The following is a 20020-nucleotide window of genomic DNA, read 5'->3' on the forward strand; positions in this document are numbered from 1 at the left end:
AGCACTCAGTTCATGCAGGCCATGCAAAGCCTGTGCATCCAGAAGAAGCTTTCAGTGGCAGACCACAAACACATGGCCGTGAGCTTCAGTAAGTATTGAACAGATCTCAGGTATTTGCAAGCCCAAGGTGGGCAGCAGCTGTCCTTTATGCAATCTGAGACTTGTACGGGAAGCCACAGATACAACACTGGCACATAAACTGACACTGCAGTGGCAAGCCAAAATCTGCTTAATATATACAGGTGACTCCCTGGATCCCTGTACCACCCAATACACATATCTCCCAGAGGTACTTCAACTTGTGGAGTCTTACGGGCAACTGACAAGCAGCTCCAGCCTTAAGGAGCACTAGTCCTTCTGCTAAATTACACAAAGTCCGGTACTAAAGGCCTGCAGCGTCGTCTCTTCCACTTACCTATAGATCCGGCATAGGCAGCAACCATCTGTGGATCACTTTGTAGCTCTCACCCCAAGCAATCAAAAGTAGCAGCTGATGTTGGTCTACTGGGGTGTCCCTCCCAAGTGGCCACACCAATGCACCTGGAGGCTGGCACTAGACTACAATAGAGCAACTCCTGATTAGCCCCATAAACAGCACACACAAAGGATAGTCTCAACAAGTGCACACGCCTTCTAGAGTAAATCCTACTCACTGGGCTCAGCCCTCACATAGCAACTCATACCCTGTGGGCATAGCCCATTCCCATAGTTAGTCAGCCTAAGTGTTAATCCCATCCGCTGAGGTACTAACACCAATAAAGGTTTAGCTACAATAGATCACACACAACCCACACAAACATCATGTCCAGAGCCCTCAGTGAAGGCGATTAGGGAGAGTGTGCCACTGGGCCACACAGGATATCTTCCACATAAGGCCATATGGCCAAGGCTGAAAGACCAAACAAATCTTCCTAACACATAGAAACAAACATGGAGAGGCTAATACAATGAGAAAACAAACATTCCATAAAACAACAGGAGAAAACTCTTAAAAATAAGCTAAATGAAACAAAGGCAAGCAACCTACCAGAGACAGTGTTCGATATAATGGTTATAAGGATGCTCAATGAACTTAGGAGGAGAACGAATGACCTCAATGAGAATCTCAACAGAGATAGTAAGCATAAAAAAATGTGGAAACCATAAAAAAGACCAGACAAATGAAGAATACAATAACTGAAAGGAAGAATACACTAGAAGGATTCAACAGTAGTTTAGACAAAACAGAAGACTGAATCAGCAAATTGGAAGAAAAAATAGCAGAAAACACCCAATCAGGACAGCAGAAAGAAAAAAGAATGAAAAAAATGATAACAGTTTAAAAGACCTCTGAGACAATATGAAGCATAACAATATCTGTGTCATAGGAGTATTAGAAGGAAAAGAGAGAGGAAGGGTTTGAGAATCTATTTGAAGAAATAATGACAGAAAAATTGCCTTAGCTGACAAAGGAATTAGACATATAGGTCCAGGATGCACAAAGAGTCTCAAACAAGAAAAATTCAAACATATCCACACCAAGACACATCATAATTAAAATGCCAAAGTTCAAAGACAAAGGAAAATATTAAAAGCAGCAAGAGAAAGGCAACTAGTTACTTACAAGGTTACCCTCATAAGAATATCTGCTGAGTTTTCAATGGAAACTTTGAGGCCAGAAGGAACTGACAAGAAATATTCAAAGTTATGAAAAACAAGAATCTACAACTACGAAAACTCTACTCAACAAGGCTTTTGGTTAAAATAGAAGGTGAGATAAAAAGCCTCCAGACAGGAAAAAGCTTAAGGAATTCATCACCAACAAGCCAGTATTACAAGAAATGTTAAAAGGACTTCTGTAAACAGAAAAGGAGGAGGAGAAAAAGATATATGAATAATAAAATGGCAATAACTACATATCTATCAAAAATCACTTTAAATGTAAATGGATTAAATGCTCCAATCAAAAGACATAGGGTAGCTCAATGGATAAGAAAACAAGACCCATGCATATGCTGTGCAAGGGTCTCACTACAGATCAAATGACGCTCACAGACTGAAAGGAAGGGGAATGGAAAAAGATATTTCATTCAAATGGAAATGAAACAAAAGCTGGGGTAGCAATACTTATACCAGATGAAATAGACTTTAAAACAAAGGCTATAATAAGAGACAAAGGAGGCATTACATAACGATGAAGGGATCAATACATTGAGAAGGCATAACCCTGACTAAACATATACACATCCAACACAGGAGCACTTACATACATAAAGCCATTATCGTATGACATAAAAGGAGAGAACAACAGTAATACACTCATAGTAGTGGATTTTAACACCCCAATGACACCAATGGACAGGTCTTCCAGACAGAAATCAACAAGAAAACAATGGGCCTAAAAGGCACGCTAGACCAGATGGATTTAATTGATATTTTCAGAGCATTTCACCCCAAAGCAGCAAAATATACATTCTTCTCAAGTGCACATGGAACATTTTCCGGGATAGACCACATGTTAGGCCACGAAACAAGTCTCAGTAAATTTAAGAAGATTGAAATCATATCAAGCATCTTCTTTGACCACACTGGTATGAAACTAACACATGGAGGCTAAATAACATGCTACTAAACAATGAATAGGTAACAATGAGATCAAGGAAGAAATCAAAAGATACCTAGAGACAAACGAAAATGAAAACACAATGACCCAAAATCTATGGGACATGGCGAAAGCAGTCCTGAGAAGGAAATTCCTAGCAATACAGGGCTCCCTCAAGAGACAAAGAAACAAAAAGCTGAAAGAAACAGTCTAACACGACACTTAAAAGAACTACAAAAATAACAGCAAACAAAGCCCAAAGTGAATAGAAAAAATGGAAATAATAAAGATCAGAGCAAAAATAAATGAAATAGAGTCTAGGAAAAGTATACAAAAGATTAATGAATCAAGAGTTGGTTCTTTGAAAGGATAAAAATAAAAATTAATAAACCCTTAACCAGACTCATCAAGGAAAAAAGAGAGAAGACTCAAATAAATAAAATCAGAAATGAAAGAAGAGAAATAACTACAGACTCTACAAAAATTCAAAGGATCGTAAGAAAATGCCACGAGCAATTATATGCCAACAAATTGGACAGTCTGGAAGAAACTAATACATTCCTAGAAACATATGATCTCCCAAGACCGAGTCAAGAAGAAACAGAATATCTGAACCAATGAAATATCACCAACAAAATCAAATCAGTAATTAAAAAACTCCCCCCAAAACCAAAGTCCTGGACCCAATGGCTTCATAGGCAATTTTCACCAAACGTTCAAAGAAGAATTAACACCTATTCTTCTCGAACTATTTCAAGAAATTCAAGAAGAGGGAAGGCTTCCTAATTCCCTTTATGAGGCCACCATTATCTTGATTTCAAAAATAGACAAAGATATTACAAAAACGAAAAGTATAGGCCGATATTTGTTATCACATTGATGCAAAATTCCTTGACAAAATATTAGCAAACCAAACTCAGCAATACGTTAAAAATGTCATACACTATGATCAAGTTGAATATCAAGTTGGATTTATTCCTAGGATGCAAGGTCGGTACAATATCTGCAAGTCAATGAATGAGATATGCCACATAAACAAATCGAAAGATAAAAATCATATGATCATGTCGATAGATGCAGAAAAAGTGTTCGGCAAAACCCAACATCCATTTATGATAAAAAACTCTCAGCAAAATGGGAATAGAGGGTTCATGCCTTAATGAATTAAAGGCCATATATGACAAACCTATAGACAACATCATACTTAATGGGGAAAGGCTAAACACTTTTTTCTTAAGTTCAGGAAAAGACAAGTATGTCCACTTTCCCACTTCTGTTCAACATTATATTGGAAGTCCTAGCCACAGCAATCAGACAGGAAAGAGAAATAAAAGGTTTCCAAATTTGAAAGGAAGAAGCAAAACTCTTACTATTTGTGGGTCGCATGATACTATATAAAGAGAGAATCCTAAAGGTTCCACCAAAAAAAAAAGAAAAACCTGTTAGAACTGATCGATAAATTCAGTGAAGTAGCAGTATACAAAATTTATATTTAGAAATCAATGGCGTTTTTATACACCAATGATGAACTTTCAGAAAGAGAAATTAAGAAAACAATCCCATTTACAATTGCATTAAAAACAATAAAACACCTAGGAGTCAAATTAACCAAAGAGATAAAAGACTGGTTCTCGGAAAATTATTAGTCATTGAAGAAAGAAATTGAGGAAGATACAAATAAATAGAAGCAAATACCGTGCTCATGAGTAGGAAGAATCGACATCATTAAAATGGTCATACTATCCAAAGTAATCTATAGAGTCAATGCAATTCCTATCAAAGTATCAATGGCAGTTTTCAGAGAGCTAGGATAAATAATCCTAAAATTTATATAGAACCATAAAAGACCTTTATAGCCACGGTAATCTTGAGAAAGAAGAACAAAGTTGGAGGTATCACACTACCTGATATCAAACTATACTATAAAGCTACAGTAATCAAAACAGCTTGCTTAAAAACAGATACATTAATCAATGGAACAGACTAGAGAGCCCAGAAATAAATCCATGTCTATATGCTCATATAATATATGACAAAGGAGGCAAGAATATACAATGTGTTAAAGACAGTCTCTTCAATAAATGGTGCTGGGGAAATTGAACAGATACATGTAAAAAAAAATAAAACTGACTACCTTTTTATACCATATACAAGAATAGACCCTATATGGATTAAAGATTTAAATGTAAGACTCAAAACCATAAAACTTCTAGAAGAAAACAGACAGTAATCCCTCTGATATTGCTACTAGTAATTTATTTTCAGAAAAAGCTCCTTGGGCAAGATAAACAAAAGAAAAAATAAACAAATGGGACTATATGAAACTGAAAAGTATTTGCACAGCAAAGGGGATCATCAACAAATGCAAAGACAGCCTGCTGAATACAAGAAGATATTTGCTTATGATACATCAGATAAGGAATTAATATCCAAAATCATAAAGAACTCATGCAACTCAACAGCAATAACAACAAAAACAATCCAATTAAAAAATGGGTAGAAGACCCACAACCAAAGGGGAGTGGGAAGGAGAGTTCTGAAAGTGGTGAAGTGTTAAAGAAGTAAAAATTAGCAGTTGATAGATGGTCATGGGAATGAGGAGCACAGCTTAGGGAATGCAGTGAACAGTAATGTATGTCTATGTGTAGAGCCAGAGGGAAGATAGAGTAATCAGGGGGATTATTTCGTAAACTATATAAATGTTTAACCAATGTACTGTAGACATGAAACACCTCACACATGTCAGTGTGGCTATGATAAATAAATCAACAAACAACAAGCGTTGTCAGGGATATGGAGAAAAGGGAACTCTTGGACACTGTTGTTGAGATTGTGAATTTCCTCAGAAAATTAAAAATAGAACTACCATATGATTAAAAATTCCATTTCTGTGTATATATTCAAGAACATCCAAAACACTAAATCGAAAAGGTATATGCACCCCTACATTAAGGGTCGCATTATTTGCAATAGCCAAGATACGGAAGCAACCTAAGTACCCATGGCTAGATGACCGAATAAAGAAGAAATGGTACATGGATACAATGACTATTACTCAGCTATAAAAAAGGATGCAATCTTACCATTTGCAACAACTTGAATGCATCTAGAGAGTATTAAGCTGAGTGAAACATGTCAGACTAAGACAAATACCATATTATTTTAGTTATACGTGGCATCTAAAGAACAAAATCAATGAACAAACTAAATAGAAACAAACTTATAGATACAGAGAACAAACTGATGGTTGCCAGGTGGAAGGGGCAGTGGGGCACAGGTTGAAAAACATGAAGGGATTAGGAAATACAAATTGTCAGTTACAAAATAGTCATGGGGATATAAAGTACAGCATAGGGAATATACTCAAATATATTATAATAATTATGTACAGTGCCAGATGAGTACTAAACTTATCTGGGTGATCATTTTGCAAGTTAGACTATGTTGTACACCTGAAACTAATATAATATTGTATGTCAACTGTAATTGTAAAACAAAAAATTAAAAATAATAAAAACAATAAAATATTAAAAAGAAAAAAGATCAAAACTATGAATAAAAAATTTCAATAATAAAATGGCAATAATTACATATCTATCAATAATTACTTTAAATGTAAGTGAATTAAATGCTCTAATCAAAAGAAAAGATGGCTGAATGTATAAGAAAACAAAACAAGATGCTTACATGTGCTGCCTACAAGAGACTCACTTCAGATCAAAAGACACATACAGACTGAAAGTAAAAGATGGAAAAATATGTTTCTTAAAATGAAAACAACCAAACGAAAAACCCTGGGTAACAATACTTACACAACACAAAATAGACTCTAAAAGAAAGGCTACAGCACCAGAAAAGAAGACCCAATAATTTAACTGAAGAAATCCAAAACACTAATTTAAAGGACATGTGCACGCACACGTTTATTGGAGCATTTTTTACAATAGTCAAGATATAGAGGCAACCTGGGGGTCCATCGATGAATGAATGAATAAAGATGTGATACATATATATAATGGAATATTAGTAATACAAAAGAATAATATCTTGCCATCCACAACAACATGGATGATAGAGAGTATTATGCTGTGTGGCCTAAGTCAGACAGAGAAAGACAAATGACATCCGATTTCACTTAAATGTAGAATCTAAAGAACAGAACAGAGAAACAAACAAAACAGAAACAAACTCATAGATACACACACTTTGATGGTTGCCAGATGGGAGGGGCGTTGAGGGGATGAATAAAAAAGGGGCAGGGATTAAGAGGTATAAATTGTCAGTTACAAAATAGTCATTGGGATATAAAGAATAGCATAAAGAATATAGTCAATAATATTGTAATAACTATATAACTATGTATAGCATCAGATGAGTACTACATTTATCAGGGTGATCACTTTGTAAGTATATAAATATCTGATCACTATGTTGTACACCTTAAACTAATATAATATATGCCAACTGTAATTTTAAAAAATATTTTTTTATAAAAAGACAATTATTAATCTTTAGTTGTTTGACATTTTGAAATTCATGTAAAATGATCGATTTTTATATCAATTCCATATTAATTATTATTTTAATCAACATGTAATTGATATGTTTCTAGAAATGTATACTCTACTTTCTCCACTAGATGTCTCCAGAGAAATACAAGTAAATGCTGCTAATAAGGAAAGTTGCTGATACCCACCCAGTTTTAAGATTTCAAAAGTACTCAGCTCAACCAGGGACAAATAGTTACACTGATTCCTTAGTATGACGGTGAGATTTGTCACTTGATGGTTTACTACATAGTTATCAAAGAAAGCTTTCTGTTCTGCATCTAAATTAACATTAGAGAGATATCACTTAATGTTTACGTTAGGGTCAATTTAGTTATCTCTTTCTCTGAATGTGATTTCATTATCTTAGGTATGTTAGGCCAGAAAATGCCTGTAAGATCTATGGGACTATAGGAGGAAATCCATTGGAAATATATTAGGAGGAGGGATCAGGAGGTCCTACTTCTTGTATGTTCTACAATGTGTTGGCCACAAATACCTGAGCCTATATGTTGCCCTCTTTAAATTGGCCATTGATATTTAATTTCATTTTGACTGTATGAATGTTTTCTTATAAGGGAAAAAAATCATAAAATTTAACATTTGCTTGAATTAAATTCCTTCTACTTTTGACTTAGTTCAACATAATCTAATAATTTTAAGAAAACATTTTCCCTCATGTAAAAAAAATCAGATCACTGGGTCTTTGTCAGAACTTCGGAGCTGCAAACCCATGTACCAAAGAAGTCTGAGACCCTCACTGGCCAAGGTGCTTGAAGACTGAAGAGTGCTGCCTGCAAGAATGTGTGGCATTAATTTTAAGGCCTTCTCATATTTTACAAATTGGCCAATAAGAAAGGAAAGTGATGCTTAGGGAAGGAATGTCAAGATCCCACAGACCATGTATTAAAAAGCAGATGTTTATAAACTTTGGGCAAATAACCACTCTGCATCATTTAAAACCAAGGAAATTCTGTCCTAAAAATCTACTCTTGGCTTGAGTATCCAAGTTTATTGAATCCATAGGTCATGTTCAATTCTAGAGAGTTCCGGGCAAGTTTAATGTTGGTTACATGCTAGCGACAGTAAGCATGATATTACAATGACTTCACAGTCTTCAAAGACTATAAGACTTTCTACAAAGAAGGATAATTTGGGAATGGCCAGTAAATTAGCAACTTGGTAGCTAGAAATGCCTCTGTTTTTTAGATACATTATTTTTCTTTGATTGCATAATAAACGGTTTCTTTTTTATGAATGACTTACATTTCCGGGTCAGATTTTGCAACCCTGAAAGTCAGATTTAATTGCCAAGATTTTAATCTTTCTCCAAACTGCTAATTAAATTGTATAGCCAAACCAGGGCCAGGATCTTTTCATGAAGCAGAAGAATAAGGGTCCTATGTGCTTGAGTGCTTTAAAAGGAGAGAATTGTATTTCTCTCAAGAGTTTTTAATCTTTTCTCTACAACTTAGACAACCATTTCTTCTCACTCTCTGCAACTTTCCATTCCTTCTCTCACCCTACCCCGACTGTCAGCTATGAAACAGGACTTAATTCTGGTTAAAGCAGTTGGTTGGAATTTCTCCCACTATATCACATTTTTGGGCTTGGCTTAGCTTTTTAAGTTGAAATGGTGTAATGTTATTATAGTTACTCTAAAATTTTCCTTCTTTGGAATGTTCTCTAACCTCTAAATTTACATGTAGTTAATATGCACAATCTGGCCCTCGTTTTTAAGATCTTTTTTGATGTTATTACTCATCTTGTGTATAAATGTTTGTTGAGGGCCAGTATTTGTTGGCTTCCATGGGATTTATACAAGTTCCAAATAAGATGCTCAGTATGAATAGATTTAAGACTCTAGTATTTGAAACTCTAGAAGGAAAGATTTAAGAACTTTCTTTTTAGCATTATGAAAATCTATCATGCTTTTTACAGAAAGGAAAACTATATCTCCTGTCATAAGACAGCGATCCTCTTTTGAAATACGAATACATTTCCATTTTCACTACTCATCCCATGCAATTCTTTGTCCATTTAGACCACTGAAGGAATTGAGATAAATGGAAGACATTGATTGCAATTGATAAAAGTGTAATCACAAGAAACAACTAGGTCAAAATCGATTTTGAAAAGAATTAATATACTTTCAATTTATTGCAGGCATTATGAAGAAAGTAGATAACATGGCAGGAAATTATTGATTCTTTCTTCTCCTCCATACACTTGATCAAGTTTACCTGTTATCATTCTGGACTTTAGGTATTTAAGTAGTCCTTTTATTCTTGGGACATAATTATTTAATTCCATATCTCTTTCTCTCTATACCCCATTCTTTCCTCTCCAGTCAAACTACATTGGATTTGAGCAAATTTCAGCTTCACTATAGAAAAACTTGTAAACAGTTACAGCTATCTAAAATGAAGAGGGTTGCATTAATAGTAGTGAGCATCCCAGGAAATAGTAAATTACTACTTTTAGTGGTGATATTAGAGAGATTTCTGTATTTTAAGTTCGATTTATTTTTTCTGCATTATAAATTTTACTGTGAGTCTTAAGAAAATAAGTCATCTATAGTCCCATTAAATTATATTTGACCCCAAATCCTTCTGAACATCTACCCTTAAGATTTGAAAACATTTATTCATAAAGATATGTGTTCCCTGATGTTCATCGCAGTACATGAAAACAACCAACCAGAAAAAGTTGAAAACCATATAATTTCACTCATATATAGCATATAAAACTGAAAGCAACAAACAAACAAGACAAACAAGCAAAAACTCAACAGACAAGTTTGGTGGTTACCAAAGGGAAATGGAGGCGGGTAGAGAGAGGTAGATAAGAGTAAAGGGGCTCAAACATATGGTGACGAAAGGAGATTTCACTTTGGATGGTGAATACACAATGCGATATACAGACGATGTATTATTGAATTATACACTTGAAACCTACATAATTTTATTAAGCAATGTCACCTCAATAAATTTAATAAAGAAAGAAAAGAATTAATCTACATTTTAATGTCTAACCAGTCTAGAATTGAAGACTTTTATACAACTATGTTATCAATAATGTTCTAGCAGCTAATTTGCTGATATTAAGTAGAACTTATTTTCATAAAAGTCTTTCCATTCTGCTCAATGACCAATTACTGACCACATACTCTTTGCACAACATAAGAGTAATAATAGAAATCTATTATATAAAGCATGCCAGTGACATACAGATTAAGTTAGAATAATTCCCTTCAGAGAAATATAAATGATAGGCTAATTCTCTTCTTCCCACAAGGGGTCAGGAAAGAGTATAATTTACCTTTTTATGCCATCTCTTCAGCTCTCCTTTTGAATTACTCTTTCATTTTCTATATCTTACTACTAAGATTTTCACATTGAAAAGAGCCCTCTGAATCATATTTCAAAATTTATTGTTTCACTGAATACTTTCTTACTATATTAGCAGCAAGTTGCATAATTATTTGTTGTCCTAAGACAAAATCCTATAGCAAGCTTAAAATAACTCTCCTGACCTAATTCAGCATCTCCTAAAAGCACTTCCAATGTGACAACATGAAGATTCAGTATAAAATATCTTTATAGAAGCAGCAAGAAAACAACACCAATGTGCCATGACCGTGGGAGCATTTGGCACAAGGAGTATTTGAATAGCACTTTTGCTTCAAGATGGTGTGTAACTTGTTTATTCAAAGGGACTCATTGCAGCTATCATTTCAGTTTACTAGAATTCACATTTCTTTTATCCAAAATGTTTCAAAGATTTGACATATTATATATGAAGTGGTGAGAATGCATATTTCTCTGGCTAGTAATTGTGCAATGTAACATTAAAAGATTTTAGTTATTCTTGATAAAATCAAAAGAAAAATTTTACAAATACCCTGTGCCTTAATATGTATTTAATTATTCTATTATAGTTAGATTGGTAATGTTTGTTTCCAATCGGGGATGCTTTTGTCTAGTAGTTCTCAATACACGTGCTGCCTAGAGATTTACAATATGTGAAGGATGTAATGAAAAAACAATAAAACACAAATGTTTTACTTTTCTGCTTAATTTCGAGAGTTAGAGAAACTTGCCAGAAGTAAATTTATATTAACTGTATCTATTCCTTGATATTTAAAGAGAGAAGTGAAATGAGAGGAATCATCTCAGTTAAGTAGGATTACAAGGGAAATGTAATCTCTTCTACATGTTTTGTTAGCAAGTTAGAATTTTTACTTCACACTCTGTGCAAGTTTTAAATCCATTCGACATTTGTTTCTAATTATCAGCCATTACTCCTTTGTGATTATCAAACTTACATCTACCTTTGTTTTCTGAGTAAAAAATAACTGTTCACTTCTGAAGTTAACTGAATGCAATAAGATGTGATGAGATCAAATAATGATTTCATTGAGCACAGACAGGGACATGTACTCTAAAAGGGACAGATTGCAGGAAATTCCTTCAAACCCAAACAAAATCATTTTCCATTAAAAACCCTCTAAATTACTAAAGAATAAAACAAATATCAACACGCAATGAGCAAGTTATTAAAAATAAAGAGAAATATAAATAATATAAAAATAAATATCTTCTTCAGAATGAGAAAAAAAAAGATGCTCAATGAGCTCAGTAAACCTAACAAGAACAGATTTTAGCTAGCAACTTGAAGTTGCTGATGTTTTTTGCACAGTTCAGATTCCCAAGGTTGATACAGTGCTCCCTCCCACAACTCTGACATGTATATAAACTCTGAGCTCTCCAAAGCCCACTGCCAGTTCTCTTCGTGGACTAACTGCAACAGAGAGACTAAAGATGGTTCCTTTCTTACCCATATTTTCTCTACTCTTGCTGGTTGTTGTTAACCCTGCAAATGCCAGCGGTCATTACGACAAGATTTTGGCTCATAGCCGTATCAGGGGCCGAGATCAGGGGTAAGTCAGTGGTTATAAATCTTTTTTCCCTCTGCCTTAGCTTTCTGTATGTACAAGTATACATAAAGTTTTTTCTACTTATTACAGAGTAATAAGGAAAAAGAAAAAGTGAGTGTTTTGTGATTTATATGTGTCTTAAACTTTAAAAATTATTGTCAAAATAACTTGTGTATAATTGCCTTTTTATGAATGGTATATAATTTTAATCTAATTAATAACATTTAACAGGACATTTCTTTATAATTCAGTTTACTTGTGTTTTTATTTCATTTTGAAAATGCAGAATGAGATTTACAAAACTGAAGAATCTATGGTTAAAAGCTCTCATGTAAACAGCTTTGAAATGTCTCGCATCATGTTAGGAAATTTTTATTTTAAGTTGCAATTTATATAAAAATTAAATAATGGGTAATGTAACCAGTTCTCTGAAATTTTTGGAACATTTAAGAAAGGTTTTAAATTTACATTCTGTAAAATTGCAAAAACAATTTATATTTCCTAGGTTAAATTTAGCTATAATTTAGCACTTTTTAAAGATATTGGTCATAATTTAGTCTCTTAACTAATCATTTATAGTTTTTAAAAAATGTATTTTGGCACTTCTTAAGTCTTAGAGGAATTTTCATAATGCTCAAATCTTTGTCCTATGGTGCAAATAAGAATTCCATCTCTTTAGAGAGAGAGAGGAAAAAAAAAATTTAAAATTCTGGCAGAGGATGTTCTGATTTATTACTTCCATTTGAAAAAAAATATTATTTCTTTCTGCAGCCATGCCATTTAATTTTAGCACTCATTTATTTCCGTGATGACTTACATCCACTATTAGAGTATAATGTCTGTAAATATAGTAAAACTTTTGATCTCTGATTCCTCATTGTTCTAAGAGCTCTAAAGGCTCTCCACACCCAAAATGAGCATATTTGGTTTAAAAAGGGCCAATGGATTATTTACTATTAAAAGTGATGAGACATTAAAACAAAATTATGGTAAACTTAATGCTGCTTTTATATTTCTATTAGGTTAGTTTTTGGAACACTGACAATTTACTCTCACGAATGCATAATTTCTTCTCTCTTTCTTTTCCATAGACTTTAGTTTGTTTGATGTTAAGTAGGTTTGTATCAAGAATCAGATTTTTGCAAGACTAGAATCACATTCTTGAAAATCAAATCCACATGTTAACTGTTTTTGTTTTTTTTTTAACCACTTGACTTTTAGGTACAAAAAACTAGTCGTTCATTGAGACAGTGACTCATTTTGTTTATCTTTCAGCCCAAATGTGTGTGCCCTTCAACAGATTTTAGGCACCAAAAAGAAATACTTGAGTACTTGTAGGAACTGGTATCAAGGTGCCATCTGTGGAAAGAAAACGTAAGTCTCAGCTTTTTCTTAATATGCCCATTCCAAAGGCAACACATGATATCTATGCGTTTCTTAGGGCTTACACTCCATTTTCCTTAAAAATACTCTCCAAATTTGAGCTTTAAAAAAATGTATCACATCCTTGAATAAAGAAATTATCCCTGCATTTCTGCATATACTAGTGGAACTCTCATTCCCGAACCTATGTATCATGGAGGTCCAAAGAAGGCAAATGTCATGGTAATGTGATCTAGTAAAGAGTCAGTGTGAAGGAGACTGTCATTTCTATTCCTGGTTTAGCCTCTTTTCTCTTAGGCAAGTCAATTAACCTCAATGCCTCAGTTTCCTCATTTCATAAAAAAAAAAAAATAGGCCAAAGGAACAAAATGATCTGAAATTGCAGGGTTTTTGAGGCACAAATTAATGTGCGCCTACAGTTGTTTGGACATTATCTAAAGTACTTGAATTTACCTCAGAGTTGTCATCAAAGTTTAAAATTGGAAAGGACTTATATTTCATCTTTTCGTTTAAACCAGTAATCCATTACAAACTGCCAGATGCCCAGGTGTCCACAAAGGTGATAAAGCCTACCACTATGTTTACTATTTCAATAACCAAAATGACAATCACTTTTTAACTTATGTATTTCACTGATTAACTTAAAATTGAAAATCATTTTTATTACTTGATATATATGCTTATTGGTTTAATCTGTCAATAAATATTAGTAGAAAAAATATAATTCTGGGCATGATGAGAACTATTCATGTGGTCCAAGTTTTCATTTTAAAATGAAAGACCTGAGTCACAGAATAAGTTACTAAATCAAAAAGATTAAATGTGTTCTCCCCAATCAGGAAAACAGTGGAAATGGTTCCTCCTTGCTTCCTATTTAGACCCCAGGCACAGTGAGGGACATCTTGAGAGCTAGTGTACCACAAGGAGGACCTGCTTATCACATCATTATTAAATGTCAGTTACCCTAAATAGTATAGAAGGATTGGAAGATTGTTAGAAACTTATTCTTAATATTGGTACAAATAATAAATGTGGAGTTATTTAACCTCTTGCAGTCTTCATTTTCTTTACCTGTGAAATGTTGACTTAATACTTACAGAGTGTCTGAATGTAAATTGAATAGACAAATGTGAAATCACTAAACAACTAACTCACAATATCAAATTTTAACTTAAATTTTAACTATTTTAAACAAGTTACATATGTCGATGGGAAAAGGAGTTATGAGAAGATAGCTATAAAATCCATAGGATTATATTTATTTCCAAATAAGTAGGTATTCAAGGCATATAACTTTAGGTGGACTGTACCTCCCTATGGTAACCAAATCTAGGACATCACAGGACATTGCTGCCCGTTTCCACTTATTGGCTTAATAGAGTTTCAATGATGTTCATTTTTGACATGGGCATTAGTACTATTTGTGTGCAGACATGTGCTAGACTTGTGAGTCATTCATGCATTTACAATTACAATTACAAGTCAGTGGCTGCAATGATGCAGGCCAGGCCCCGGCTGGGAACTCCAAGACTAAATTCTTCTCTTTGTTCTTTCTATTCATGGTTACCAAGAGGCATAATTGGAATGCATGCTAACTACATAAGAGAAATATTTAGTGGAAATCTTTATTACATCCTTCCTGGAAGTTAAGAAGCGTGATATAATCTTACTTATCCATCCAAATATATTAGAGATGCCAAGGCTTGTCCAAAGCATAGGCCAAGACTTTTTCTTGCTTCTCATTAAAAAAAGCTTTTCCATTTTGAAGCCAAAAATATAACAATGTCTCTTTTGTTTAATTATATTGGCTTATTTCCCCTGAACAACTTCAGTTTTCACAGACACATTTACATCTATGCCCTGGAATAAATGTAAATAGTAGTTGCTAGTTTCAAATAACCAAAGAAATCAATATTGACAGAAAGAATGCCTAATTTACCATCTACTTTCAGTGGCTAAAATTTCCAATGATATCTTTAAGACTTTATGTCTTAGTTGAGAGAAATGTTTGTCTTCTGATTGAACAGTTGCTTGGAGATATAAGGAGAACAACTGGGCAGGTCTAATGAAAATCAAAATTTCGTAGATTTAAGGTATTTCTCAAAATATGTATTGGTCAAGTAATATAGAATTTTATAGACTTCCTTTTAAAGAGTGTCAGTGACATTTTCAGCTGGTATTTCCATGAGATTTTAAATACTACTCAAAAAATGAAGACAAATTTCCCACTTTCATAGATGTATGTAGTAATTTTTTACTCTTGTTTGTTCTACCGACCATATGGGAACTTTTGAGTTTTGTGTAGCATAAATATTCTCCTGAAAAACTACTTTATCTGTTTTTAAAATATCAACTCAGATAACCATATTGCTTAACTATTAGCTGAAATTGCTGTTGATGTTTTTGAAATTCTATCCCATCTAGTATATTAATTCTCTACATTAAGACTGATCTCTGGGTTATAGAAATTTCTGTTACATTTTTGTTTTCCTCTTTTACTTATGTTTTTATTTCAAGTAAACTTTTTCAGTCATGAACTATAAAATATGTCTCATTTTCTTATTGTTTGCAGTATATGACAAAGTGAATGTGTAAGTAATTCTTAATCCCTTGACATCAAATATTCAACTGTTTATATGGAGACCTATGTAAATAAAGTTGTTTTGGGGTCTCCTATGTTTGAATATGTTTTAAAAAAATCCTATTTTTGAAATTATTTTCAAATTAGAGAACAATTTGAAATTAGCATTCTTACATAATTTTGTCTGTCATCTATCAACTATACTTAAGCCAGTATTTCATGTCAGAATTTTTTCTCATTCATGTTGTCATATTTTACTACATATAAATGTATATTCAAAAACAACATTACATTATACTTTTAAAATTTGCATTGAGAAAAAAGAGAAATAGGAATCCAAGATCATAAACAGGAGCACAAATCATAGACAAACAATTAATGGAGCTGGTTTCAATTCAAAAAGCTTATTTACTTTTGGTTAACTCTATAAGACCATTTCTTATATCACTAAAAATTCTACTTTTTGAAAATTAACCTTTTGCAATTTTTATCATACCAAGAAAAAGTTTTTTATGCTTATAACTTGTGATCTTTCTCATAAATATATTGAAATTAATTCACTTAAACTTCTGTAGCATAATTATCAAAACTAGATTAAAAGCTGGAAAGAAATATCTGGATGAGCTAATATATGTTTAATTACTATATTACAAGAAACTTAGTCCATAAGTAGGTACCTTAAGTGACATGACAAAATGATCTGTATTTCCTCTTACTTGTACTATTCTCTTTATTTCCAATTGACATTCATCTTCATATTTCTACTGAGAGGAAACAAAGCCTTCTGTAAAATTTTAATTAAAAATACTATCTATAATAGATCTTTAAAAAGTCTAGAAAAATGAAGATCAGGTATATAGTTAGTAAAGTGAAAAAATGGAAGAAATTATATAGATGACTTCAGGTTATTATTTTCTCACAAAATACAGTAAATTGGAGAGCTATTTTGGATATATCTTTATTTGATTAAATTTTCTGGTCTGTTACCTTAATTAATTATTGCCTATATATAATTTAACATACTTTGTTAACTTTGAATGGAGTAGCATCTTTTGAACATTTTATTCTCGTAACTTCAAGCAAACATTTAAATTTAGTCTTTTCAAACTTTACAAAATAAAAGATTTTAAAAGTTTTCTTTAATATGACCAAATGAAAACTTTATTGGCAATTGAAAACAAAAATGGCATTCTTTTAGTTAGCAATGAGATAACTTTTATTGATCAGAATGGCAAAATTCATTTCCTGATGTTCCTAGTTTTTAATAACTTTATGCTAATAAACGTTTTTAGCTATTTATAATTTACAAAATGATTTTCAAATCGAATTTTGAGATTCACAACCACCCTATGAGTAGGCATTATAGCTTTGTAAAATAACTTGCTCAAGGTCACACATCTGCCAAATAGTGGAACTGGGAACCAAACTCTATTGTTCTGTCTCAAGATCTTAGAATTTTCCACAATGCCGTAAGGCTATAGTTAAAAATCAAATCAATATAAATACCTCGGTGTCAGAAAAAAGAAACGATTTCTAGATTCTTAAAAATTCATGGCAATAGGTGATATGCTTTATTAAATTTGTGTCAAAATGTATTTTATGTAGTTCTCCATTTTAATATTAATTTTCTCCCAACATACAGGACTGTGTTATATGAATGTTGCCCTGGTTATATGAGAATGGAAGGAATGAAAGGCTGCCCAGCAGGTAAAATTTCAATTATTGAATAAAATGAGGAACTTGTGTGAGGAAAAAGTTTGAGGTAGCTTTTAGAGGAGCCATTTGTGTGTGTATGTGTGTGTGTGTGTGTTTAACATCATAATAAGGCCTACATATACTCTCATTCATGTTAATTATGAATTTATCATGGTGATAAAGTATTAAAATATACTTCTCACGCACTGAATGCTGAACAATACAACAGAAACTCAGTCATAAATTTAAATTAGTTCAGCTTTCCTTCATGAACAAAAATTCCCTCTACAAAAATCCCTTTCTTTGAATTTGACTAGAAACATGTAGCTGATTACTGGGCAAGGCATCATCTTTTCTAATTGAACAGCTCTGATTTTACAATGTTCTTCATATTGGAAGTTGGTTTCCTATAACTCTGCAAACTAGAGAAAAAATAGTTCATCTATTTCCTCTTTGAAATGACAGCAATTCTGATATTTAACACCGATCATCACACCCTTCCTCCAGCTACTCTCTCTTCCCCAACAGAATCATCTCTTCTCTGGGCTAGTCATCCTCACTTCCTATGAAGTTACATAGACTTTGGAGCCCTCACTGTCATGGACACCAATCCATAAAAATCTTCTAGTTCAGTCATCTTTTTTTCTGATTGTGATCCCAGACTGGTGTTTACAATTCATGTGGGTCTAAGCAGCTGAGAGAATATTAAGACAAATACCTCCATTTTGGTTAATGTCATTGGTTACAAAGTCATATCATTAGCTCATACTGAATTTGTAGTCAATTAATATTATTATAGTAAACTTAAGCATGGAACTTACATAGAACCCTGTTACATTTAACCTGTTAATTTTGATTCATTTTCCCTATCTTGTTGGGTTCTTTCTCAATCCTGATTTTATAATTTAAAATATTAATTATATTACTTATTCCTGTTATATTCACAAATGTAATAAACACTTCTTCTATGATATTGTCCAAATCAGACTAATTTTCAAATAAGATAGGATTATAAAATATAAGTGCCTGAACCAAACTTCAGATTGACATTCATGTATTAGTTTTTCTTCTGAAGTTCAGGAAAACTGTTCTGGAAGTGTTAGATACTTTGATCTATTTCCTTCCTGAGGTCATAATGAAGAGAAGGAGGTCTATCTATTTCTTTTAAGAGACCGACATCTATAAAAATTATATCCCTATATCTAACAATATCATATTATTTAGGAACTTTAAGCCAATGTGAAAGAAAATACTACCTTTGCTGTGAAATAACCAGAGATATTTACTGATAATTACAATTGAGCTATTATTGACATAGAAAGATTGACACCCAAATAGACTAAATGTTGAACAAGGATGACAATTTAAAATTTATTTTCCCTCAACACAAAGGATATATGAAACAAGTTTTCAATAGTATTTCATTACTTAGCATCAAAATGCAATTTTCTTATAAAGTCGATGACTCATAATTTTATTGTTAAAATTATCAGTTCTTTGTATTGGGGAATTAGTGTAATGTGTAAATGAGTGTGAAATAATATTCTTGAAATAAAATCTTAAATATTTATTCATTACTTTATTATTTCAGTTATGCCTATTGACCATGTTTATGGTACTCTGGGCATTGTGGGAGCCACCACAACACAGCACTATTCCGATGTCTCAAAACTGAGGGAAGAGATAGAAGGAAAGGGATCATTCACTTACTTCGCACCAAGTAATGAAGCTTGGGACAACTTGGATTCTGTAATTAATTATTTTTTAATATAATTATTTTTTAATGTTATTATTATTTTATTTTAATTACCTTATTAAGTTGAAAAATAATAGAAATTTTATATCTTTCTATTATACATATGTGAAAATACATGAAAGGATAAGTTATTGAGGGTAAAGAGTAAATTATTGTAATATGTGCATAAATGAAGTAACTTCATTTTTGATTGTGAGAAAATATGTGTAATTTTAGATAACATATCTAATAAAACGTTAACTTAAGAAGCCTAGTGGAATTTAAAATTTATTATAAAGTGTATTAGTATTTTAATTATATGTAAACACATGGACATTCAGGGATTGACAGATGTATAAATACATGTGTGGATATTTAAATGAAGTGTTGTAAATAATGCATTTGATTTTTCAGACTTTTCGTGCATAGTACTACATTATGACTCAATTTCCAAGTCTGTAAAGCAAGTATAGAAATATATTCCTATTTTGTACTTGATATGAAGATGCACTGATAATCACTACTAAAGTTGAATAATATTTAGTAAAACTTAGGTAGA

At 32.6% G+C, this 20020-nt stretch overlaps 1 protein-coding gene across 8 annotated transcripts in view; it reads left to right on the forward strand.

Moving 5' to 3' along the window:
- The first annotated feature begins 11869 nt into the window (after window positions 1–11869).
- Window positions 11870–20020, forward strand: part of POSTN (periostin) — a 34872-nt gene continuing 26721 nt past the window's right edge. For 3 of the 8 annotated variants that reach the window (XM_039872945.1, XM_039872944.1, XM_039872948.1), the window contains exons 1-4: window positions 11871–12070; window positions 13343–13441; window positions 17674–17738; window positions 19318–19475. In XM_039872945.1, coding sequence (XP_039728879.1) covers window positions 11952–12070; window positions 13343–13441; window positions 17674–17738; window positions 19318–19475 — 441 coding nt within the window. In that variant the 5' untranslated portion in view covers window positions 11871–11951. Of the gene's footprint in view, window positions 12071–13342; window positions 13442–17673; window positions 17739–19317; window positions 19476–20020 lie in introns of all 8 variants that reach the window. The other 5 variants (XM_039872943.1, XM_039872946.1, XM_039872947.1 and 2 more) reach the window with 3 other exon arrangements.

The sequence above is a fragment of the Pteropus medius genome, unplaced genomic scaffold (genome assembly GCF_902729225.1).
Source record: "Pteropus medius unplaced genomic scaffold, Ma_sr-lr_union100, whole genome shotgun sequence".
Classification (NCBI taxonomy): Eukaryota; Metazoa; Chordata; class Mammalia; order Chiroptera; family Pteropodidae; genus Pteropus; species Pteropus medius.